The sequence below is a fragment of the Scatophagus argus genome, chromosome 17 (assembly GCF_020382885.2).
Source record: "Scatophagus argus isolate fScaArg1 chromosome 17, fScaArg1.pri, whole genome shotgun sequence".
In the NCBI taxonomy this organism is placed as follows: domain Eukaryota; kingdom Metazoa; phylum Chordata; class Actinopteri; family Scatophagidae; genus Scatophagus; species Scatophagus argus.
The window spans coordinates 7,206,523-7,229,975 of NC_058509.1; the positions used below are offsets into that span (position 1 = coordinate 7,206,523).

At 40.5% G+C, this 23,453-nt stretch overlaps 4 protein-coding genes across 11 annotated transcripts; 1 reads left to right on the forward strand and 3 right to left on the reverse strand.

Annotated features, from left to right (window-relative positions):
• Positions 1 to 40: 40 nt before the first annotated feature.
• Positions 41 to 4,515, forward strand: dnajc8 (DnaJ (Hsp40) homolog, subfamily C, member 8). Its single transcript, XM_046417530.1, has 10 exons — positions 41 to 288; positions 1,043 to 1,121; positions 1,700 to 1,801; positions 2,660 to 2,716; positions 2,863 to 2,929; positions 3,042 to 3,136; positions 3,265 to 3,336; positions 3,639 to 3,730; positions 3,901 to 3,976; positions 4,080 to 4,515. The coding sequence occupies exons 2-10, from the start codon at positions 1,050 to 1,052 to the stop codon at positions 4,197 to 4,199; spliced, it is 753 nt and encodes a 250-aa protein (XP_046273486.1). The 5' UTR covers positions 41 to 288; positions 1,043 to 1,049; the 3' UTR covers positions 4,200 to 4,515.
• A 134-nt stretch (positions 4,516 to 4,649) lies between these two features.
• si:ch211-81a5.8 (uncharacterized protein LOC560648 homolog) lies at positions 4,650 to 6,194 on the reverse strand. The gene is made up of 3 exons (XM_046417531.1): positions 5,887 to 6,194; positions 5,565 to 5,652; positions 4,650 to 5,466 (listed from the first exon to the last, which is right to left on the reverse strand). The coding sequence occupies exons 1-3, from the start codon at positions 6,108 to 6,110 to the stop codon at positions 5,308 to 5,310; spliced, it is 471 nt and encodes a 156-aa protein (XP_046273487.1). The 5' UTR covers positions 6,111 to 6,194; the 3' UTR covers positions 4,650 to 5,307.
• Positions 6,195 to 8,239: 2,045 nt separating this feature from the next.
• Positions 8,240 to 17,024, reverse strand: clk2a (CDC-like kinase 2a). Of its 5 annotated transcripts, none has more exons than XM_046417613.1 (13): positions 16,747 to 17,024; positions 15,484 to 15,695; positions 15,060 to 15,345; positions 13,802 to 13,892; positions 12,860 to 12,926; positions 12,405 to 12,521; positions 11,957 to 12,123; positions 11,235 to 11,329; positions 10,421 to 10,550; positions 10,261 to 10,343; positions 10,028 to 10,107; positions 9,812 to 9,902; positions 8,240 to 9,695 (listed from the first exon to the last, which is right to left on the reverse strand). In XM_046417613.1, the coding sequence occupies exons 2-13, from the start codon at positions 15,693 to 15,695 to the stop codon at positions 9,507 to 9,509; spliced, it is 1,608 nt and encodes a 535-aa protein (XP_046273569.1). In that variant the 5' UTR covers positions 16,747 to 17,024; the 3' UTR covers positions 8,240 to 9,506. The 5 variants fall into 5 exon arrangements, with proteins under 5 accessions (XP_046273569.1, XP_046273570.1, XP_046273567.1 ...); XM_046417614.1 differs by lacking the exon at positions 16,747 to 17,024 and adding an exon at positions 16,210 to 16,651; XM_046417611.1 differs by lacking the exon at positions 16,747 to 17,024 and adding an exon at positions 16,095 to 16,115.
• Positions 17,025 to 17,228: 204 nt separating this feature from the next.
• Positions 17,229 to 22,732, reverse strand: LOC124074563 (histone-lysine N-methyltransferase SETDB1-A-like). Of its 4 annotated transcripts, XM_046417608.1 has the most exons (11): positions 22,612 to 22,732; positions 21,647 to 21,818; positions 20,827 to 20,933; positions 19,958 to 20,710; positions 19,823 to 19,927; positions 19,554 to 19,727; positions 19,110 to 19,311; positions 18,919 to 18,992; positions 18,030 to 18,220; positions 17,827 to 17,916; positions 17,229 to 17,704 (listed from the first exon to the last, which is right to left on the reverse strand). In XM_046417608.1, the coding sequence occupies exons 1-10, from the start codon at positions 22,727 to 22,729 to the stop codon at positions 17,833 to 17,835; spliced, it is 1,980 nt and encodes a 659-aa protein (XP_046273564.1). In that variant the 5' UTR covers positions 22,730 to 22,732; the 3' UTR covers positions 17,229 to 17,704; positions 17,827 to 17,832. The 4 variants fall into 4 exon arrangements, with proteins under 4 accessions (XP_046273564.1, XP_046273563.1, XP_046273565.1 ...); XM_046417607.1 differs by having other exon boundaries at positions 19,823 to 20,710; XM_046417609.1 differs by lacking the exon at positions 22,612 to 22,732 and adding an exon at positions 22,255 to 22,387 and having other exon boundaries at positions 19,823 to 20,710.
• Between the last annotated feature and the right edge of the window lie 721 nt (positions 22,733 to 23,453).

Genomic DNA, 23,453 nt, shown 5'->3' on the forward strand with positions numbered 1-23,453 from the left:
GAAGTTCAGTAGTGCTTTCCGCGGTCAATGATGAAACAAAACGCGTTTGTCATCACAAACCTGACACGTCAAACAGATGGAAAAGCTTGGTGGCCATGCAAAAAACTGACCGGACCAGTGCAGCCTGTCAGTGGCCTACCGCTCTCCACTCTCCCCTGTCCTGCCCCATCGTGGTTTAAAAAGAAAGGCAAATTGTGTATGTACAGATAGGCTAGGAGAAGCGGCAGCCTCAAGACTTAGCAGGGTTAAGCTTTGTAGGCCACCGGGTTTAAAGGAATCTCAAACCAGGTGAGCAAGCTGCAGGATATTGTCATAGTCAGATTTTGGTTTAGCCCCCTGCAGAAATTGCAGATTTACTGATGAAGGGGTGTTCTCATGGTGTATACGCGATACCCTAAGGGAAATGTTTGTCACCAGGCCCGGATGCTAGCTGCTCCGTGTAGCACGTCTAAGAAAGTCAACGCAAAGCTCGGTTCTTCCGGGTGCTCCCTAAATGAAAGATGTAGATCTAAACAACAATACGATGTCTCAGTTAAATCTAAAAGCTTCTCGGTTATCTCATAATGCAAATGATAATGCAATTCTGAAAATAACCTGCGTTCCCTCACCGCGGTGATATGAAACAAAAATAGCGTGAGACGCAAGTCGAAGCGGAAGTGTATGTTGTAGTTCCTGACTTTTCGAAATAAGACGTGCTGTATTTTAAATAGAATTTGAATTTAAATTAATGAATAAATACGTCTCCTTATTTTACACGTTTTGTATCCTCAGTTCTTAGTACATATCGCTTGCAATTTGCATTTTAGCAACTCTATGCGAGCTATCAGTTTAACATTTTTGTAGCTATTTTAACACAAACCGCGCCCTATTAAGCACATCCATGTTGAGTCGATAACGGCATATCATCGGTGCAATTTAATTCAGAAATTTGTGCTTTTGTTGTATACGAATATTGCAGCGATGAAGTTAATGTAACAAAAGAATGAATTGTGTTAAATTGTACTGTATGGTCACGTGATGTTCTACGTCACATGTAAGCCAGGGGCAAGATGGCGGCCGCCGGAGGAGAGCCTTCTTCTCAGAACATGTCGGATGAATTATTTCAAACCTTCATCTCGGAGGTACGCTAAAATTTATGATGATTTTTTTGTTAAGAAAGCTTCTGTAGCTCTCTTCTCGTTGGTTGAAGTCGGTTGCCCATCGGTTGTCCAGTTATCACCTACGGGGCCTTGCAGAAACGAGCATCAGCTAACGATGAGAAGCTAACGTTTTACTGAGATGTTTTGTGAGCCGTGCTAGTGTTATCTGTACACCACCAAATAGCGCGTAGTATATGTTTTTTGTTGTCTTTTCTCAGTAAATACGTTGACGTAAACTACACGGTCGAATAAATGTATATTTTGTTAGTCAAGATAGAAGCTTTTAACCGCCTTCTTCTAGCAACTCTGTCAATCGCAGTGCAGTGCAGCTACGCTTTGCCAGTCATGACAACATTTCACACGAGTTAGGTGAGGTTCCTTCTGTTTCACCACAGACCACTTCTGAATCCTATTCTCATATGAATAAAGAAGAATCACTGGAAAGCCTAGTTTCACTTGGACGTTGCGCTTTGGTTTTTGGTTGTATTCATAAGAAAAGATAATCCTTTATTAGTCCCACAGTGAGGAAATTTGCAATACGCCCATTATCTTTTTGACAGGTGAAGCAGATTGAGAAGAGAGACTCTGTGTTAACCTCCAAGCAGCAGATTGACAGACTGCTCAGACCTGGCTCATCCTATTTCAATCTCAACCCCTTTGAGGTAAGAGTACCTATGTATTAATTACATTACCAATTAACAAATATCAGAAATGTGGTTCGGTGCCAATCATCAAGTTACTAGAGCCAACTGAGTCTGATCAAAGGCAAATAAACTCATGTATTGATTTAGAAATGGGGGGGCAACCGTATTGGAAGTTACTTGAGATCTTTAGATAATAATTGACTAAAATGATTTATCAAGAATAACTTTATTAAGAAGAATTAAGATTAAGAATCGCTTTATTGGCAGTATATATATTTTTACATACACACACTGAATTTGTCTTCTGCATTTGACCCATCCTTAGTTGAACACACATGCAACACCCGGCAAATTACATGAAGTGAAAAACACAGGAGCAGTGGGCTGCATCAAGTGCCTGGGAAGCAAATTGGGGGTTAAGTGCCTTGCTCAAAGGCAATGGGGGGGGGGTTCGCATTAATCACTCCACCACACCCAAATTTTTCCTGTCCATGTGGTGGGGGAATCAAACTGGTGACCCTCTGATCACAAGCCGCTTCTCCAACCTCTAGGCCACGGCTGCCCCCCCAATCTTCTATCAATGTACCGTAATAGAAGAAAACATATTTTTGACAAAATTGATTTCAAGTTCTAATGTCAGTGCTAGTCTTTTTCCTTTCTCAGAATTTTCCAAAAACAAAATCAGATTAAATGGGAGGTGTCCTCCAGCTCAAAAACAGCAAAAGAAATACCTGTGTGTGGGGGGGGGACTGACACATCTGCTCATTAGAACATGATAAGTTTGCGACATATTTAGTTTAATTATCATGCATTTACAAATGTAATAAACATAGTTATGTAGAAAAAAAAACCTAACCACATTCACATCATTTTCAGGTGCTGCAAATTGATCCAGATGCTACAGAGGACGAGTTGAAGAAAAGATTTCGGGCGGTAAGCAAAAAGAACAAAAACAACAACAACAAATAAACAAGTTAGGACATGACATGTCCATGGACAGAGTGATATAGCCATGATACTTTTTTGTTTGTTTGTTTTTGTTTCATATTTCCTAATATTCAGTCTTTTTAACTGTGCAGTTATCCATTTTGGTCCATCCAGACAAAAATCAGGATGATCCAGACAGAGCACAGAAAGCATTTGAGGGTAACTTTCTTACATCCCTGTTATTGTTAAGCTAATGAATTGGTATGATTTTGCATGGTTTTAATAAACAGAACAGTACAATAATTCATCTGAACATCTCACTGTTTTCCAGCTGTGGACAAGGCATACAAACTCCTGCTGGACCAAGAACAGAAGAAGAGAATCATAGATGTGATCCATGCAGGAAAGGAGTATGTGGAGCATATGGTGAGTGTTTTGTACTTTTCCTTACCTTTCAAACAGTCTAAGCATTTTGCCTCCATGTTATTTTTTTATCTCCTGATCTGCTTTTGTCTTGTTGCATTTCTTTTTCTTCCATTCTACACTCCCAACAGGTAAAGGAGAAAAAGAAACAGTTGAAGAAAGATGGGAAATCGTTGGACGTGGAAGAGGATGACCCTGAAGTGGTAATTCAGAGACATAGACATGCATAGAGGAAGAAGTGAGGCAAATAAAATTAAAATCTGACTTAAATCGAGATTACAGTCAAAGTCAAAGAAAACAGATTTAGTAGTCATTTCAGGCAAGGTATTGTTATTATATATATGTTATTGGGCATAGAATTGGATACAGCTGTGATGAAACTAATGATGTCTTTTTTAATTCTAAACTGATTACTTTTAATAGGATATTCACGGTGTTTAAATGGCAAATACTTCTCATGATGACATCCGTTAACATATGACTGTGCCTATGCAACTTGTCCCAGTTCAAGCAAGCAGTGTACAAACAGACCATGAAGCTGTTCGCTGAGCTTGAAATCAAGAGGAAGGAAAGGGAAGCAAAGGATATGCATGAAAGGTAAATAACACACAGTATATTTACAAAATGTTAGCCCGCCTCACCCCTTTGTTTAAATGTCCAAGCCATGTAAGGGTTGCTATTATTACATCAAAATCACCATATTCACTATTGGAACAGTAAAGCATATTCATTCACAGTGTTGTGGATTTCTTCTTTTAATTTACCAGAAAACGAGCACGAGAGGAAGAAATCGAAGCAGCAGAGAAAGCAAAGCGAGAGAGAGAATGGCAGAAAAACTTTGAGGTACGTTCCTTCATGACTGTGGTTACGTACTTATAAATGGAAACTTGACAGCTTTGCTTTTTGGCATTTCTTACACTGGCTATTTCGGTACAACATTTGTCAGGAAACACGGGATGGGCGCGTGGACAGTTGGAGGACCTTCCAGGCCAAAGGCAAGAGCAAGGAGAAAAAGAACAGGTCTTTCCTCAAGCCACCAAAAGTCAAGATGGAACAGAGGGAATGATGTTGTAAAACGGGACTTTACTGTGTTATAAAAACCCAGTTCTGTGTATCCTCCCTTCATCGTCTGCAGTCAACTGCGTAGTTGTCATCACACAGTCATCGGGATACTTCCTCATCCTGACAAACGTAGTTTTGTACTTGGTTTTTCTAATGTACATATTTGTAATCTGGACCCAGAGATCATATCTGCCTCATGTAAGAAAGACAAATGATGCATCTTCCACTTCTGCAAATGATGAAAAGCTGTAACTGTTTGTCATTTGTTTTGTTGTTTATTGTTTTTGTTTTTAAGTAAATAAAGCTTGGACTTAACAAGCCTACTGTAGTAGTGGTTGGCAAAGCTGAGGGTAAAAATTTCAGTTTAAGTGGGCAGGTTTATGGGGGGGCTGATATCTAAAGGTATGTGGCATTACTGTTTTTGAGGATCTGGTTGTAATTATAGATCACTTTGCCGGCAAATAAAATACTGAGTGGATTTGCTGCCAGATCAGAGGACAAGAAGACAATATTTCTAGACTGTCCACAGAAATATATTAAGTCTGTGGTACAAATGCAGATTTTGCATTTAGTTGCTCGATTTCCTCTATGTTAGTCCTGTATGCCTTAAATGTAGTTGTTAAAATACTGTGAATAAAACAACCAAACACCTGACTGGTGTTTGCTACATGTAAATTCCTATTTATGTAGATTTGAAAAGATAAAATAAAAATCCTTTTATCTGCCTTAAACTTCAAATGATTCTACAACACGAAACCAGTCCAGGAGTGTGAATCAGATGATTACATTTTATGTCATTCAAGGATGTGTTCAGATTTGCTCAGTTTTATCTTAATATTTCACAAAAACAGTTCTGCTCATCTAGCAGAAAAGTGGGTACAGAAATCAAAGAAAGACTGATAAAGAGTATAATCTGCAAAACACATCCAAAGAATGAAAAACAAACAATATTAACTTATCTAAAACAAAATGAAGACTAATCTAATTATCCTTCCACCTTTTCTTAGGTTTGGAGGTGTGAGCCTCAGTTTCACCTGTCCTCCATGAGACCTTTGTCCTTCAAGTCTCTTGCACATGGGGATAATTTACACAGTCCTTTGAAGAGTTAGGTTTCACATGACTTTGCACTGATCTCCAACAACACCAGCAGGGGCAGCAACGGCAGGAGATTCACTACTTCCTCCCATCAGTCCGTCCAGACTGAGGCCTTGGAAGGCTCCAAAGAAGGAATCGTCCTTCACTGGGGCTGGTTTTCTGGCAGGGGTGGTATGCTGCATGTGGAAGAGAGAGAGGGGGGGTTGCTATGGGTTATGTATATCCTCTCAGGTAATAAATCTTTGTAGTCTCTTTGATTTTACTGCTCACTTACCCTCGGGAGGCAGTGGTGGCTCCTGAAGTGAGTTTTTCCAACTGACCTCTCTGCGTTCTTCTTGGCCAGCATGGCTTGCTGTCGTTTCCTTTGGCAAAACACCGCAGAGGCAACATGAGGCATGGCACATGGGCAAGCAGCTTATTCATGTGAGCGACAGCCTTATCCTCATTAAGCAAGTCTGTCTGGCCAAGAGTCTCAGTGACTTAATACTTTACACACTGTCAGAACTCAATATGGGCACAACTGAAATTCACTGGCACAAAGTGAAATAAATTCATAAAAGGATGACAAAGCACTGATGAGTAGATGTGTTTCCTACCTTTCTCTCTTCAGTTCAGCCTGGTATATTCTGAGCCACGAGTCTGGCACTTTCTGGCTGCTGCAGGGGAGGCTTCTCCTCCTGCTGATGCTCTTCCTGCGGGTGAAGCTGCTTCTGCGGACAGACTGGCTCCTCTTGTCCCCTCTCTTGGTGGTGGTGCTTTTCCCCGACACGCATCTGGTGAACTGCTTCAGAGGAGAACCCAGCGACAGGAAGGAATCCATTTCAGAAGGGTGTCTGGTGCTGTTGTTGTCTGTGGTGAACCAGGTGGAATTTTCCCAGGCGCTCTTACTTAATTTACACCAGAAATTTTATCTGCAAATACAAAGAGTAACAATAGTGCTATCTTGTATTAAAAGTATTATTTTACATGTTGCATTTTATTTCTTTTTAAACATTGTACATTTAAAAAAATGCACCTGAACATTATCAGTGAAGGTTCTCAGTCATTTATATCATGGTCTGTGTAGTAAATTCTTCTGGGCTTGTTAGGTTGTTATTCTAACAAGTCCAGATGCCCTAAGAATTTACTACACACACCTGAACATTACCTAAAATTACATTCTTAAGTCAGCCTGTAGTTTTAAATGCTGTTACATTAAAAAAAATCAAATAAACACAATTTACTGCACATGACTCACAGAAACATGGTTACTCACCTGCAAGTGGTGTCTCCCGTAGACACAATCTGACGGTCTGATGACAGCATCAATTGTCAAAGCTGTGAGGCACAGAGCTCGTTCATTGCATTGCTTCCAAGTCCTTCAGTTTGTGTACCTGTACACACCTCTGATCTGTCCTGCCTGCTCTTATGGGGATTTGATTTCTGACCTCGCTGGTCCTCAAACGGGATTAACTGTAGACGCAAGAGTTTATCTCATTAACAGCAGAGCAGTTCCAAACAAAACCTGCACAGAAAACAACTGCTTGTTTAGGGCTGTAAATGAGTGGAGTAAAAGTTAAAGAAAAAAAAAAAGGTTAATGATCCATTCATTTATGTCACATTGGCTATTTATACAGTCCAAATAGATCTGTGGTCCAAAATGATGTATAGACACTTACCACAAGAGGATTCTTTGGATTCATACCCTGAAAGTAGTGAATATGAGCAGCACGCAAAAGGTAAGCAATAGTTGGTGATCAGACAGGTGGAAAGACAGAAAAGATGGAAGGCGACACCTCTGTGATGCAGAGCTTTTCTACCAGGTTCCAAAAGACTGGAAGTCAGCTTCATTGATTGGAGACATTAAGTAGCTGAGTCACAAAGTTGAATGGTTCAGTTCATTCACTGCTTGACTCAGTAACCTCAGGAAGAAATCCACATCCACAAATCACTTGACCTGTTGCGTGACAGGGCCTGTTTTTGCCTAATATCCACCAACAACCAGTTAGGTTTGGCTACAAACCCCCCCGGCAGAATAATCCATTCATTCATGGGATAAACGTGAAGGGAGAAAGAATGGGGACAGTGCATGAGCTTAATGAAGCAACATTAACAACAGATGGGGGAAGCTTACATGACACGGTGCACCTGTTGCAGCATGTCTCCCTCGTTTCTCTCTTCCTGTCCTGAGAGGGTGACAGCTGAGCTTAGGCTTTGGAAGGAAATCAAAGAGACGTTAGTTTCCAAGAAAATTCAACAACAAATGAAGGGTAAAAGTAGCATGCGTTACCTGCACACTGACGACTGAGAGGACCTCGAGGACAAAGTCAGTATTAGTTTACTGTTAAGACTGAGAGTTTAAGATCAATTTTTAAAAGCTATTATTTTGTCAACAGAAGGCATGCATGGACATCACATTCTCACCTGAATCCCCCACCTGCCCCACCAGTTGGACTGAGTGGCAACATGGCTGCAGTTAGCTGGGGCAAACTGTGAAACCGGGAGTAAAACAAACAATTATCTGCCTAAAGTAAAGGATGCTGGACTGGACTGTGATACTCACAACCTAACGAAGAACTGGATCTGTGAAAATTACCATGTGGCCAGAAATTGACTTTCCTCACATTTACAGGTACATGATAGCTCCAGTGTCTTGTTGAAGCTATTTGTATGGTCAACTTCACAACAACTTTTCCATTTTCATTTTTTTGTGACATCTCATGCAAGTTCACTAATATGTTAATTTTAGCAACAAATGTGTGTGTTGTCATTTTCAAGACAACAAGAAAGATACCATGTTGGACCTTCACTTACACATTGCAGTCGTCCCTCTAAACTTATCATCAAGTGGTCGTATTAGTCAGTGAGGTACGAGATGAAATCAGACACAGTGACGGTACTGAAAGACAGAACGCCTCCCTTTTGCTACCAGAGGCCCAAACTGATAGTGAGAGCACCATAAGCCCTTGGCAAGGAGGACTTAACTTTAATTCTACACAATCATACATATATACAGTTTTATATGCTTCAATTTGATACAAAACAAACAAACAAAAAAAACAAGTCATATACAGGTGGTGTGCAGACTATGACCTATAGGAACTCAATATAAATACTGTCAAGAGGAGCTGTGTTTGGCTCGTTGGCTACCATCAGGAGCTGTGTGCTTAACCTCAATGGAGAGACTTCAGGTCCGACCATATAACACATGAAAGGCAGTTCATGTTTTTTTTATGTATGTGTTTTACAAGTATGTGAGAATGTAACCAGGCCTAATGCTGCACTACAAGGAAGCCACTGAGCAAAACATTAAGATGAACATGTCACACACACCATCCCAACTCTACACACATACACGCATACATACATACATACACACACACACACACACACACACAAACCCACCCAGAAAGCATTGCATAACAAACATATCTACCAAGACAAGCCACAGAGGCCTGCATCTGGAGTGTCCATCACCATTATCATCTCATTGGCAAATAATAACAAGCCTAATGACAGGACATTAAGGAAAAGAGTCTCCATATAAGGGATCTTTTTTTTATACATAAAAAAGAAACATACGCAATGCAAGTGCTCACTTAACAAAAAAATATAAACAAAAACTTGAGACACTTCTCACTGCTGGAGAAACTTTTCTCACAATTTTTAAGAAACTGTGATATTCAATTTGAACCATTTGGTGTCAGCATAAGAGAATATCTTGCATGTCTCCATGTTTAGAATTATGTGGGTGAGGAATTGCGCTGAATCTACAGCTCTCATTTCTAACCTTTCCTTCGACTTCAGAATAGGAAGACAGTTCTTGTCAAAAGCTGAATTTTTGTGAGACTGCTTCTGTTGTAATTATTTCCTTAAAAAAGTCAAATATATTTGTTACATGCTGATAAAAATAACAGACGGACGGATGGAAGGGAAGTAGGTGCCTCCGAAGTCAAAAGGAAGGCAAGAGCTGCATAGAGGGCTACTTTTGAGGCTATAGCCGCACGAAAAGATTCATTTCGACTCTTTTCCAGTTTCTCGTGGGTTACTTTAGTCTCTCTGCTGCAAAAACATGCCTCTTGTGGCTGTAGAGGTGGATGTCAGAGTGGTAGGATTGGAGGATCAAGAAGTTAAGTCCATGCTGCAATGAAGCCCCAATTTATTAACAGTTCATCTGCTCCACATATAAAAGACTTGATATCCTCTTTATCAGATTCAGTCTTTGGAGGCTTGCGGGTCACCGGCTGATGTCCCGATTGCCCTCCCAGTTCTTGCTGCCCGCTGCCTCGCCAATGCCCCCATTCTCAAAGAAAGGGTGCTTGAGGGCGTCGGCTAGCAAAAGCCTTTTGGAAGGCTCGTACTCCAACATGCTTTCAATGAGGTCAAACAGCTGGTGGTGTTCCTCCGCTTCAGACAGTAAGTATCGCTGACGGGGGAAGGAGGAATATCAAGACACTGTCAAGCGAGAAACTGAAGTACAAAACAAAAGACATTTTTGTCCTTTCAGCCTTGCTAATTATCACTCTTATCCACCTTTCTTACCCGTAGGGGTTTGCAGTTTTCTCTAACGTATTTCCCCGCTGAGGAGCTCTCGTCCCAGTCCAAACGGCCACGATAGAAATACTTCTGTTTCCTGAGAGGGCACAGAGATCAGTGTGAGAATCACTGAAGCGTGTGCATGTTGCTCAAAATAGAATGGTGGATCAACAACTACTCCAGACACTTTAAGTACTTTGGTGTGTTTGTATGTTGTCCCACCTTGTTTTACGAATCATTCTAGAGGGCACTGGTCCCAGGATTCTCTCCATCATGGCTAAATGCTCTCTGTTGTCATGAGTCTGAGAGGAAAAAATGTATTAGAGAACAATGATTCAGCAACATAGTCCGAAAGAGGTGGACTGATTCAAAAGATAATCCCAATTTGCCTACTGCTTGTCTAATATCAAACAGGCAATCTGATAAGGTAACAAAGCAGATCATCATCATTGTACCTGAAACAAGGTGAAGCCCACGTAGTACTCAAACAGGATACAGCCAATGCTCCACACATCACAGGGATGACTCCAGCCCAGCTCTAAAGGACAAAATGTATGTATGTATCAAATCATTGAAAACACAGAGAAAACACATGGACACTGCAGATCTCCTTACCTAGTATGACCTCAGGAGCGCGGTAATGCCGCGTGGACACGATGGTGCTATGGTGCTCGTGGTCGAAAGTGGCACTACCAAAGTCCACCACACGTAGCGCTGTGCTCTTAACTGTCCGCTCCTCTCGTTTCTGCAAGAAAGAAAACGCATATCAACCAATATGGGCGTTTTGTTTTTTTGTTCAGGGTTGATACAAATTATTTGTGCTCAAAGAGTCTTACTAATTACTTTGTATTACGTTGCAGATTCGTCTTATTCAATGTTGACAGCGTTTAGAGTGTGTTACAAATACAAGCACTTTGCGTTCGCTTTCACCATAAATACAAACATACATTGATTATAAAACATGCCATAAAGTGCATAAGTGCATACATAAAAGAGGAAATGCAAGAAAAACACATCTCTGTAATGCACATTAATAAAAATGCAACTCACAATCTGTATCATATAATCTTGGGTGCAGCTCCTAGTCTCATTTAATACCTTAATATCGCTTGTGACAAAGGATTTCTTATTTCTAATAGGATTTTTCTAGTAGTTAAGAGGGGAATATTGAGTGAAACCACAAAGTGGTGGCTACAGACAGAGAGAGAGAGACGGAAGGCTCCATGTGAGCCAAAGTACTGCATTTTAAAATTAACATATTTTATCTGCAATCAGGAAAAAAAACACTAATACTGATAACTGGGGGGGAAAAAAAAATCTGAATATCCTACTGATAACTGACCAAGGCAGCTCATCAGCCTATCCCAACTAAAGTATGGAGACCAAATATTGTTTTCTCCTTTTCCTTTTACATTCTACTCCGTCTTACCTTTTCTACATTGAAGGACATCGTGAAGTCTGAGTTGACAAACAGGATGTTCTCAGGCTTTAGGTCTGTGTGTGTCAACTTATTGTCATGGAGAACTATGAAACAAAGCACGAGTAAATTGATTATTTAGTCTTCACTTCTGACTGTAAATGAATTTAAAGCTACTTTACACAATCTATCTTCTAATCAATAATGTCCCGATCTTAATTCATTCCATATAATATGAGACATGCTACAACACATAATGATGATATAGTGTAATTATTACAAGCAAACATGAGGAAAACATTTAGAGGAATTAAAATCCACAGACTACCTATAGATACTGACATCTGAGACAGAAAATTTCCTCCTGAAAAACTTATTAAGTTAACGGATACAAACTTCTGCCTGGCCTGGCGCTACAATGCCCTCATGTGGCTACAGGCTTTCTACCATAGAGGAGTTTGCTCCAGCTACTCAATATGTAGGCAACCAACAATGAAACATCATTAAGTGACGGTCCATTTGTTGGAAACTCCATAAATGTAAGTGACACTAAGACAAAAAAAATCTTCATTAAAGGAACATACAAGTTCATGATATGAGATATGAGTCCTTATGTCTACACTATGCATGCTGAATTGGTTGTTCATCAGCCACAGGCTGAGATTTCTGTTTGTTGACTTAAGTACATTTAAGTTTCCTATGTACTAAAATCAAAGGGAGAGAAAAAAACTTACATTTTATAGCAAGGCAGAGTTGGTAGGCCATGTGTCTAACCTGACCTATTGAATAGGGCAGGTAGTTGTTTTCCTTTAGAAAGTCGAAGGTGCTGAGAGCTAGTAGCTCAAAGGAGATACACATGTGACCGTGGTAGTCGAACCAGTCATACATCTGCACACAAAGGCTGCAAGACAAAGAGGGTACAGGAGATTTCTTAGTGATGTAGTAGTACATAAATTACATGCCACTTTACCGGTGACTGGACTTAGCAGCTCTCAGAAGCTTCTAGGAAAGAGTGGGGTTCTTACCAAACATACTGACATGAGCAAAACTAGCTGACACTTATTGTCACTGCTATTAAACTGTAGGCTTATTATTCAGCTTTAATAAGGGCTGCTGTTACTTGAGGCTAAGAAGGTCATTTAATTGCAGTACCACAACACTCACTCAGAACTGAAAACTCACAATTTGTTATCAGGGTCCTTTTCATTGATCTTCTCCAATACATTGATCTCTAAACGAGCTGCTTCCTTGTATTTCTCAACATTCTTGATAATTTTCAGAGCAACATGGGCTCCTCCCCTGTAAAACATAAGACAGTATGAAGTCAAAAACAGAGGTGATAAAACACAAAACATGTGACCAACAAAGGCAGCAGAAAAAGCACTGCCCAAACTCAAGCAATGGTTTCATAATTTGAAACACACTAAACTACAACAACAGTAGTTAACAATAGTAAAGATGGATGTTAATATTCTTATCCTAGTCTGAAATCTAACTCTTGAGAGGCACGACACAAACACTCTTGTTCCTACGAATGGAGCATAGCAAGCAGGAGTGGGGGGATCAGACTGGAGCCAGAACCCCAGAGAATGACAGCTTTTGTTTTTTTTTATTGTTTAGTGTCAACTAACACACACCTGCGGTGGTCAATACACTCCATCACCCTCCCAAAGGTGCCTTCCCCCAAAGTGCCGACAATCTCATCTGCAACACAAGACAGAGAGAAAAGGAAGAGAGAGAGGGAGAGTGGGGAAAGAAAGAACAAGGGCATTAGACATGTGGACTTAAGCAGGAATACATAATGCAAAAGTGTAGACAGGCGGATCAGTTCTAGCGCCCATCCCCTTTTCAAATGGCTGCCTATTCAATCTGGCAGGTTTGAAACACTTTGAGGTAATCTATGATAACCGAATGCATGGCACTATGATATATATGAAGAAAGAAAATAAGGGGGCAAATGTAAAGCGCTCCCTTCCTTCGATAACCAATTTGCAGCCATTGAAAATAAGGGCACATCCTTTCAGGATGTGGCTGTCTTTGTCCAAACGGGCACTGGGGTAATGTGCAAAACTGGAAAAATTGTGAGTACTTCTAATAAAACAATGCGCGATCCTGAAAATGACAAATGTGTTCATATGAATTTACTGTCTACTTGTGTGCAGGTTGTGCTAGAAAATGACTAAAGAGGTGACGTGGATGTTAGATGTCTATCCCTGAAGACCTTCATAGTGGAAAACATCTTACTTAAGTTACAGATCTGAAACTGTAACTGAGTTTTAATATGAAACGCAACAGAGACAAACAGCTGCAAATGGGATTCTATGTTTAGGAATGTCAAGTAACCTGTGAAACATAAAAAAAATGCTCCACAGCTTAAAATCCTAGAACAAAAAGGAGAAGGTATCTAAAGTCCCTCTCAAAATCTCCAACTTTCTTGCAATCCACCCTGCTATTTCAGCTAGAGCGAAGAGCATTCTAGCAAGGCATCATCATCATCAGGCACTCCCATGTCATGTAAATGCTCTATGCATGAATACTCATATGGAGAAGGGTTACGATAGAGTAGTGGCAGTGAGTACATCTCTCTTGCAGGACGTCCCCACTCCGACAGATCAGGTGACCTTCCTCGTCGTCCCTCACACTCAGTGCCCGCGTCCGGCTGTTGCTCCGCTGTTTTCACACCCAAACCGCCATCAGCAGGTCACGACACGACCAGAGGGAACAGGGGGTTTTCAGGGGCAGCCGCAGCCACGGTGTCAGGCGGCACAGGTAGACGAGGAGGGAGGAGGAGGGTGGTGTTGGTGGTAGTTGATGTAGTTGTGGTTGTTGGTGGGTTTGGTGGTCATGGGGCGATTCACGCATGACACCACGTGAAGGAAATATATAACGATAGGGATATAGTGCAAGGGAACAAGTCAAAGATCACATGTTGTCCTCTGCTCCTCTCCCCCCTCTACCTTTAAACCACAGCTGCTTACAAACAAAGAAGCAACTGGCATATCCATTCATCAACGCAAATACCAGTTAAGACAATAATATAACTAATTCAAAACTTATCAAACTGACTTTTCAGATTCAACAAGATGGAAAGTAAAAGGAGGACCATATGTAATCAATCAGGAAATATTTAAAAATAACCCCCAACAAATACCCCTTGCTCACTTAAATTTATACTACTTAATACACATGTGTGGTTAAGCGTGACCCACACATAGATTGCAACAAGTCCAAGACAATTTAAATGTCAACAAATTGTAACACAAATCAGCATTAAATATATATCTAAATTTTGCATGATGTTTGGTAGAACATTTTCACTTTTTTCAGTCTATCTGCACTGAAGTTCATAAGTGGTCACCCAACCGCTACTATGGAAATTTAGCTTTGTGTAAAAAAAAAAAAAAAGCTAGCATATTAAATAAAAAATTTATGAGAAATAGGGCCAAAGACAGTAAATTAAGTGTAACCTGGCTTGGTTTTCAAAAGGAAAAGTTAAGAAAGCTGTGGAGGATGTGCATCTGAAGAGCAGCAAGAATTAGTGGTTGATCATTAATTAACTACAGAAAAAGTATTTGGATAAAAATGAAAATGCTCTGCCAAAAAAGAAATACCAATTTAAGCAAAACCCACCTGGAAAAAAATAAAGCATAACACTTTTGACAGAACAAAAAAAAAAAAAATCAAAGATTGGACTACTTACCAATTCCAGGAGCTGTGCGGAAGAAATGGTTAGAGAAAGACAGAGACAGAAAGAGCTCAGTTGAAGAGACAGAGATGGAAGTAGAAGGAGAAGGATGAGGAGAGTTAAAACACAATCTCAGGTCTGGTTGTACTCACCGAGGAGGATGGGCTATAGGACCTGGTTCTACGCCGCCTTCGTTTGTGCTTACGCCTGCTGCCTTTCCGCCGGTACGACTCATCCCGTTCGCGTTCCCTCTCACGGCCACGTCGGTAGTCATACATGTTTGGGGTGAAGTCACGTGGATAGTAACTTTCAGCTGCTCCATGTGGATCCCTTTCTCTGTCCCGATCTCGATCTCGGCTCTGATCCAAGCGTCTGTATCCCTCGCAGTATCTTCGGTCAAATGGCCGGTGCTCCGTAGAGCGATTGTCATAGCTGCGACTGAAACAGAGACAAGAAGCACTCATTGAGACCTAAAGGTTGACAAGCAACCAAACCTACCAAAAAAGATCTGTTGGTACTATTAAAGTAAAGTAAATTTACAGCACAACAAACCAAACAAATCTCACACAAACATACCTCCTAGAGCGTGCATAGCTTCCTTCCTGTCTGTGTCCCCGTCCCCTTCTGTCTCGGTCTCTGTCACTGCTGGAGGAGTAAGTAGGCGACCTTCTGTGCCGGTGTCTTCGCCCTCTGTCTCTATCTCTGTCTCTGTCTCGGTCTCTGTAACGGTCTTGATAGCTGTTTCGACTGTCTCTGTCCGAAGACGAGTGCCGTCTGGTGTGAGGCATCTAGTGGAAGGACAAGAAAATTTCTACATGTAAAAAAAAAAAAATAATAATAATAATGGAGTCCTCTTTTAACAGTTTCTGCTGTTAAAATGTTTCTATGTGCCAAATATTCACATCAGTGGGACACCTGTCCACTGCCAAACTGTAACAGATTTGTGGGAGTCAGTAGGGGGTTCAGTTGTAGGAATTAAAATCAACTGAATAAGAAGCTCGAAACAGTCATTTTTGGCACGCGCACTCTATTGTAAACGAACCAAGTACAACTTGGTTTAAAAAGTGCTGAGGCCTACATTTGAGGAAAGTCAACCACAGAAGTGCACTGGTCAACAGGCCAACTTTTAGGAGTGTCACGACGAAGTATGCAGCTTATAAATCTGTGCAAAAATAGTTAGAGCTCACGGTTACAGCTGGACAGACAACTGCTGAGCTGTGCCTGCAAAAATCTGAAGGGAGAATGAGCAGATGCATATTAATAACCTTGTTGCCCGATCCTATTTAATTATTAACAACCCACCGTTGGCTAGCGTTAAGTATTGCTTATAATGACTGAAGACATTACACGCATTATAGGTAATGCTACAATTAATTGACTAATGCTAACACCTTTATGCAATTTGTCAGTTGTGCGTTAAGCAAGCTAATGTTAGATTCATTACATAGCATCACTAAGTTCGGAAGACGCTTCAGTAAGCGTCGCAAATGTTTTTCCTGCCATGTAGGACGATGCGTTAGTAACACTGCTGTGGACGCTGTTGCTTTCAATAAGCACGATTATTGAGAGCTGTCACTCTGTACTGTTCCCGTTTTTGTACATAAACACGTTAACGGCAAAATAGCTCAAACCAGCCAACTATCTATCTAACCAACGAGCGACGAAAGGGTCGTTGGCGTACTCCGCTAGCAACATTAGCTAATGTAAATAATTTCGCCGCCATCTTAGCTTAGCTACGTCCGCCAGCTAGCTAAACAGCTACTTTGGCTAGCTGTCGTACTAACCGTTTGGTCCCAATGCGCCTTATTTAACGGCTCAAGGCTCGTATGTAATATTCACCGTTTTAGCAGCGAGGCCTGTGCGTTTGTCCCACAAGAAATCCGTATTGGCGTTCCAGTTTTCTCTTCTATACTCTGGCTAGCCCGATGTTCGAGGCTTTGAAGCTAGCAGGCAGCCACCGTTTTTTTTCGAGCCTTCCCCGTGGAGCGATCTGTAATGGTACGCCTCCCTGCGCCGAAAATGTAATTCAGTTGTGTATGCACGCAAACAACCGCTGCAGATGACTAGTGAACGCACCTACGCTCATAAGGCCCAACCTCGGACAGTCCTAAGGAAATCAAAATAAAATCAAAATGGCATGTTTCCCGAGTTTTGAGCCAATATAAAATGTGCCTGATGCAGACATGAGTGATTTTCTAATTTTTTTTTTCTTTTTTGTCTAACTTTTCATCAGTTTGTTTTCTTTTCATAGTACAAATTGTTCCTTAGTTTGCTGCTTGCATTTATTATTTTTGCATCTAGAATAAAAGCATTTGAAACAATTTAAAATGAGTATTCTTTATTTAAGAACACAAACTGTAATACAAAAAAACAATGCAGTATTTAATAATTTTAATAAAAATCTGCACCACTCCAGTAAGGCAGAAAGTTCAGTACCCCATGTTGAATGCCTTCGCAGTCCCCAGAAACCATACTGGGTTGTGAAGAAATGTTTTGCATCCTGGCCAAAGTTGGCATTGCAGGTCACAAATATAAGCATGTATGAAATGTAGGGATTTTCACAAAAGGAAATAGAAACCCCTTGAACCATAGTGGTTTTTGAGAGACTGCTATAACATGCATGCTCTCAACAGGCTCAGCTAGAGAGGAACTCCAGTGTGGACAGCTAAAGGGCCCAAAAATCCAGAAGTGTGAAGAAGTTTTTTCATGTATGTGCCAGGTAAACAACAGTCACATCTTGGAATTCAGCATCAAGGTCTTTTAACACATTGATATTCACATCAGTGTGTTGATGAATCTGTAACACACAAGACAGGGAAGTACAGATTAGATATGAAGGATAACTCGAATAACTATGATTTCAGTCATTTAAGAATTTCATTTATCACTGACCCAAGTGGATTTATTTTTCTGCCTCACCTCCTTTTACTTCTCTGAATGCTCCTCCTCATTAATTATGTGTTCCAAGCGTATGGAACCTCGGTAGATCCAGTCTTTATGTTGATCTTTCTAAGCATGATGACAAAAAAAAACTACTGTAAATCAAAATAAATATAATCAGGGGAAAAACATTGAGAATCCAGATGAAAGTAATTGAAAGCATGATATTTACAGATACTCGCCTGAAAAATGACCTTTATCAAGCTGCAGTCAACTTTCAACACCTCACACTTCTGCTGAAATCCATTCAGTTCTGCATTAATTATGTCTCCAACCGTGTAACGCATCCTGGGTGGGTAAGGCCAAACCTTCAAATACTCCTTCATGAAATTCTTATGGATGTCATTCGGAATGTCATCCAAAGGGTCGGCCACTGTCACAAGGAAAACTCTGTCAGAACAAAGTCTGTTGCAGTAACAGTGGGTACAAAGGACAACTGGGATGTCAGGACTGACACTGTCCAAGTGAAAATTAAATAAAATGCAGTCTAATTTCCATCCAGCCACATTTTTCAACAGTCATCAATAACTATTCACACACTGATAATTGTTCTGTAGACTTCTTTGGACATTTGTGTATAAAATACAAAGTTTGTTTCCAAGTGGACTATAAATGCACAATGCGAACAAAGCAGCACCATACAGAAGAAATACACAATAAATCTCTAAATTAAATAGCTAAAGCTTCAGAGCAAGCATGTGAGTGTAAGTTTGCAATACAAATCATTGCAGTAAAAGTCATTATCAGGTCAACTGTGGTTTTGAGAAATTATGCAACTGAAAACCTCACAGACAACAGATTTTCATTCAAAGCACAACTGGCTGATTTGCTCATTTCTTCAAAGTCATCTTCCGTCAAAAACGAGCTGTGCATCTATATCATGCTGCTATCCCATAGCTTATAACTTAAATTTTAATTTTCTGAGATCAACTTAAAATATATTTCTGAACGACAACAGTTTTTGATAACATCTCTTGAACTGACCAAATGTATCTAACTTTCACAGCAGATGACCTTATGTTATGTAATCTTCAAATCAATCCTTTTGTGAATAAAAACACCCAAACTTACATGGTTTGCACACCAGGTGAAGTGAAGGTAAACCCACATAGATTGGTGTGTGATCATCCGTAAAGACCAGAAACCTGGAAATTTTGTATCAAAACATAATTTGGCTATGGCAATTGTATCACGTGTACAAAAAAGGCAAAAAAATATTACTTGGACTTCATCGTAAGAAGATATCCATTACATGCACAAACCTCATGAGGTTTTTCTTCTGGGGGACCTCAGCCACAATACCAGCTAAAAAACATGGCTTTACATCTTTACACTTGACTACCACACGAGCACCGACAAACAGTTGATCCACAATTGGGTTGCAGTCAAAGGCGATGTGGTGACCAGAGACTAGGCTCTTCCTGTTATCCTGAAAACTGATCTTGTATTTCAACCTACCATCTTCTGCAAAAGAAAAAAAAAGCATTAGCATTTTGTGTTTCATCCATATGCAAACTTTTGATGAGAATCCTACACACAGTTTTGTAAACAAGGCTCCACATCACTTGTAATTGAGAAAGTCTATTTTTTTAAAGCCTTGAGGGCAAGTGAATAGCAGGATGTCCCTTAACCTTCTAGGCTGAAAATGAATTTTATTCTATGTTGTGTCAGCTGAGGGTATTTTCTCCACCATTTTTTCCAATTACCCTTTGTTACTATTTCCACTATTTTCCCCTGTTTCCAGTCCATGCCCCTGCTTTTGGCCAGGACATTCATGTTCACGCAGATCTTTCCTTCTGGCATACGACGACGAGCTTGTGTCTCCATGGCTCTGTCTGAGTCTTGGCAAAGAGTTGACACCATGGTCACAGATGTTGCTCCTGTCAGTGGGAAAAAATATGACCGATGATGAGTAATTCATGCAACAAAAAGCTTTCATGATCTTGCATGGTGTGTTTTATTTAATGGCCATTACCTTCGGTGTTTGCTTGCGGTGTCCATGTGTTCATTGTGTTGCTCTTGGTATTCACATTGGCTTGCAGTGTTAATATTTTTGCTGCATTACTCTTGGTACCGGTACTTTTAGCTGCATTACTCTTGGTACCGGTACTTTTAGCTGCGTAGTTCTTAGCACCAGTACTTTTTGCTGCGTAGTTCTTAGCACCAGTACTTTTAGCTGCGTAGTTCTTAGCACCAGTACTTTTTGCTGCGTAGTTCTTAGCACCAGTACTTTTTGCTGCGTAGTTCTTAGCACGGGTACTTTTTGCAGCGTAGTTCTTAGAACCGGTACTTTTTGCAGCGTAGTTCTTAGCACTGGTACGTTTTGCCGCATAGCTCCAAGCACCGGTACTTTTTACCGCGTAGTTCTTAACACCTGTACTTCTTGTTGCATAGTTCTTAGCACCAGTACTTTTTGTTGCGTAGTTCTTAGCACCGGTACTTTTTGGTACATAGTTCTTAGCGCCAGTATTTGATCTGACTTGGGGTGTTCCAAAATCCCAATTCTTTTGATATATTTTTCTCCTTTTCTGTGAGCCAGTATCATAACTTGAGATAGAAGAATCTGAGTAATTGAAGTCATCATCTGGTTCCCACTGTGTGTCAGAATCCAAACTGTTTAAGGATTCATCTTCACTGTTGTAGTCCTGAGGCGCTGGTGAACGTAAACAACTGATCTTACTTGGAGAAAGTCTGGTCAGCACCACCACTGGTTGTCTCTTTAAATTGATATGGACTTTTTTGCTATCATCTCTATAGAAGTTTTTACTGTCCCTAAGATTTGGTAACCAAGGAGTAGGGCCACTTGTAGTTGGCGAGCTGGGGACTGGACTCTCAGAACGAACAAACTCAGATGGCGTATTTCCTACAAAGGAAAAAGCACTGGTGAAATCGTTGCTTTTGACAAAAAAGTCAGGTTTGAAAACTATTCAGCAACTACCAAATTACAAAAACATACAAAGAATACAATTATTTACTTACCACAGCCTGTTATATTATCATCGTCATCATCAGATTCTACTTCTCTGTAGTCCCATCCCAGCAAAGAGTATTGCTTCTTTACAACTGCTTCACATGCCGCAACAGACCTGAAACACATCAACAACAAATACAAGAAGAATCAAACAAAAAACATAAAGAAGCACTTCAGCTGAACTTCATGTATGGAGAGGAGACCAGTACACTGTTCATTTTTAAATAAAAGTAACTATACCACTATATGCTATATATGCATCTGCTTTTCAAGTGCCTAAAACTATTAAGGAAAGGCTAAAGAAAATAAGTGACTCACATTTAAATACTTGGCACTGAGAATAGTGACCGACATACTGAATTTACTGAACCTGATCAGGACAGGCCAGTGCTCAGAACTGAGGGATGAATTTGAAAGATATGTATTAGCAGGGTACTGTAAATTACAGCAAGAAATGGGGTCTTTGACTTTCTAAACACAGATATGGACGTTAAAATCTTGTTTTGCTTTACCAGGATGGCAAGATATTCTGATGTGTGCAGGTTGTTTCTCCTGTTTATGAATCACACTTTCTCTTTCAAAATTTGTTGAATTGCTACAATTGTCTTGTCAGGTGTCTTCTCATTTTCAGCTATGCAAATCAGCATGACAGCTGCATTCTCATGTACCATGGTAGACAACTCTACACATGGGGGAAGCAGACAGTTGTTGAAGCATATGGAAAGCAGTTGCCCACAAGGTGCACACAGGGAACAAAACAGCTCATTATGAACAAAAAGGCTTTTACAACAGGCACGGACAAGCTCACAGAGTAGATTTTACACTCACTTGCAGAGCTTCATGAGGTGTATTGCCTGGTTCTGCTTCCTTTCCAGCAGGGATTGCAGCAGATTGCATTTCTCTGTCATGTCTGAGATCTGCTTGTTCTCCTTTACCTTCGTTCTGATCCACGTTCGGAGCTCCTCTATGGTCATCTCCATCTCATCCCCCTCCATAATCACTGCAACACACAGTGTCACAGACATTTTTTTATGAAAAGCTGTCAGTCAGTACAGTTAAGGTTTCGGAATCGGAGAACAAAATTCAACGTCGCCGTCATTCTGCAGTGGTAACGTCAAACATTTAAACTAAAACCAGAAGGTACACTTATTTACACGGGAGTATGCGGCCAAATTAGTAGGCTACATGTATGCATAATACATCAATCAATCAACAGTAACACATCCAAGATAGGCTATCGTGACTAATAGCTTGGTAGTGTATCTGTGCAACTCTACGTTGAAGTAACATCTTTGTGCCGCGCTTTATCGGCGATTTGGAAAAATATCCAAGATATACGTGGCGAAATTAAATGTTACTTCTCATCCATCAAGCCCATTTTCTCGTAAAAGTGAAGCACTTATTTAGAAAATACCTTAAATAATGCATAAATCTACCCTTTACACAGCAGGCCTGGGTGAGTTTTCGTGTGCGAGCACTTCTTCGCCTCATTCTGTTGCACAAGGTGCTCACAAACTCAGTGCTGCCCCCTGTGTCCACAAAGTCGACCAACAAGTCTTAGTAGATCTCTAACAAACTCCAGTATGTTTCCAGTATTTTCACAGACACTGCTGAAGTAAAAGTACAACACAAAAAATAAAAAGTGTGACACAAAAAATTAAAAGGTATGACACACAAAAAAATCATTATTGAGTCTTGTGTTCTGTACACCTCAGCAACTGTACATGTATGTCCACCTCAAAGATTTATTCTTCTTTATATTTACCTTTAATAAATGTGACACAGCCACCAACCTTGATTATTTGCTCCATCATGTGTGACTGTTGGTAAGTCATCCAGGTCATGGTCTGTGTAGTAAATTCTTAGGGCATCTGGACTTGTTAGGGTTCTTGAAGACATTTCGCTTCTCATCCAAGAAGCTTCTTCAGTTTTAAATTTTGGTGGGGAGTGCAGAGTATTTAACCTCTGTGGGAAATAAACGCCTAAACAAAAGGGCTGTCAGCCTATAGGCTCATCCCTGAAGTGGGACGTTACATTTACCTTAGAGAGGTGTCAACGGTCGTTAAGGGGTCTGATGGGCCGTTGACCCCCCCATGTCGTTAATTGGATTTGTTGTGGCCACCTGAGATGTTATGGCGAAAAGGGTCATTTGAATGAGACTGGGCTGTGAAACTCCTGGGCAGGGATGCCAGGAGAGCCCTGTAAGTGGGGGACAGATTGTGGCTCTGTTCTCCACTTCTTCCATATAGAGGATGGCCACTATAGGGGATCAAGTGTGACTGAATTTTATCCTGGCATAACAAAATTTAGATGTGATCCCAGCCATGTTTCTTGAAAGCAAATTTATATCTGATTCGTCATTTAAATCCTTTACGGCCTTCTGGCATTCAAAGATGTTAAGTACCATTAGATAGATAGATAGATACTTTATTGATGCCGAGGGAAATTCAAGCATCCAGTAGGCCCATTATTAGACACAGTTGTTTTATTGAGTATTTTAACTTGCATGATTTTATACTGAATGCTGCCCAAAAGCTATACTGTGATCTTCTCTACAGTTGCAACATTTAGCCGACACATCTCTCTCACACTTTGTAAAAGCATGATTTTCTCCACATCTTGCACGTTTCCCTGT

Excerpts from the sequence above, each read along its gene's own strand:
- dnajc8 (XM_046417530.1), top strand. The coding sequence starts at position 1,050 with ATGGCGGCCGCCGGAGGAGAGCCTTCTTCTCAGAACATGTCGGATGAA. Across the intron at positions 2,930-3,041 it reads AGCACAGAAAGCATTTGAGG|CTGTGGACAAGGCATACAAA; the intron begins GTAACTTTCTTA and ends ACTGTTTTCCAG. Across the intron at positions 3,337-3,638 it reads AAGAGGATGACCCTGAAGTG|TTCAAGCAAGCAGTGTACAA; the intron begins GTAATTCAGAGA and ends AACTTGTCCCAG.
- si:ch211-81a5.8 (XM_046417531.1), bottom strand. The coding sequence starts at position 6,110 with ATGGATTCCTTCCTGTCGCTGGGTTCTCCTCTGAAGCAGTTCACCAGA. Across the intron at positions 5,653-5,886 it reads GCTGAACTGAAGAGAGAAAG|GAAACGACAGCAAGCCATGC; the intron begins GTAGGAAACACA and ends GTTTTGCCAAAG. Across the intron at positions 5,467-5,564 it reads GCCACCACTGCCTCCCGAGG|CATACCACCCCTGCCAGAAA; the intron begins GTAAGTGAGCAG and ends TTCCACATGCAG.
- clk2a (XM_046417613.1), bottom strand. The coding sequence starts at position 15,695 with ATGCCTCACACCAGACGGCACTCGTCTTCGGACAGAGACAGTCGAAAC. Across the intron at positions 9,903-10,027 it reads AGAATGATTCGTAAAACAAG|GAAACAGAAGTATTTCTATC; the intron begins GTGGGACAACAT and ends GTGCCCTCTCAG. Across the intron at positions 9,696-9,811 it reads AAAACTGCAAACCCCTACGG|CGATACTTACTGTCTGAAGC; the intron begins GTAAGAAAGGTG and ends TTCCCCCGTCAG.
- LOC124074563 (XM_046417607.1), bottom strand. The coding sequence starts at position 22,729 with ATGAGAAGCGAAATGTCTTCAAGAACCCTAACAAGTCCAGATGCCCTA. Across the intron at positions 20,934-21,646 it reads CACCTCATGAAGCTCTGCAA|GTCTGTTGCGGCATGTGAAG; the intron begins GTGAGTGTAAAA and ends GATGTGTTTCAG. Across the intron at positions 18,221-18,918 it reads TCACCTGGTGTGCAAACCAT|TGGCCGACCCTTTGGATGAC; the intron begins GTAAGTTTGGGT and ends TCCTTGTGACAG.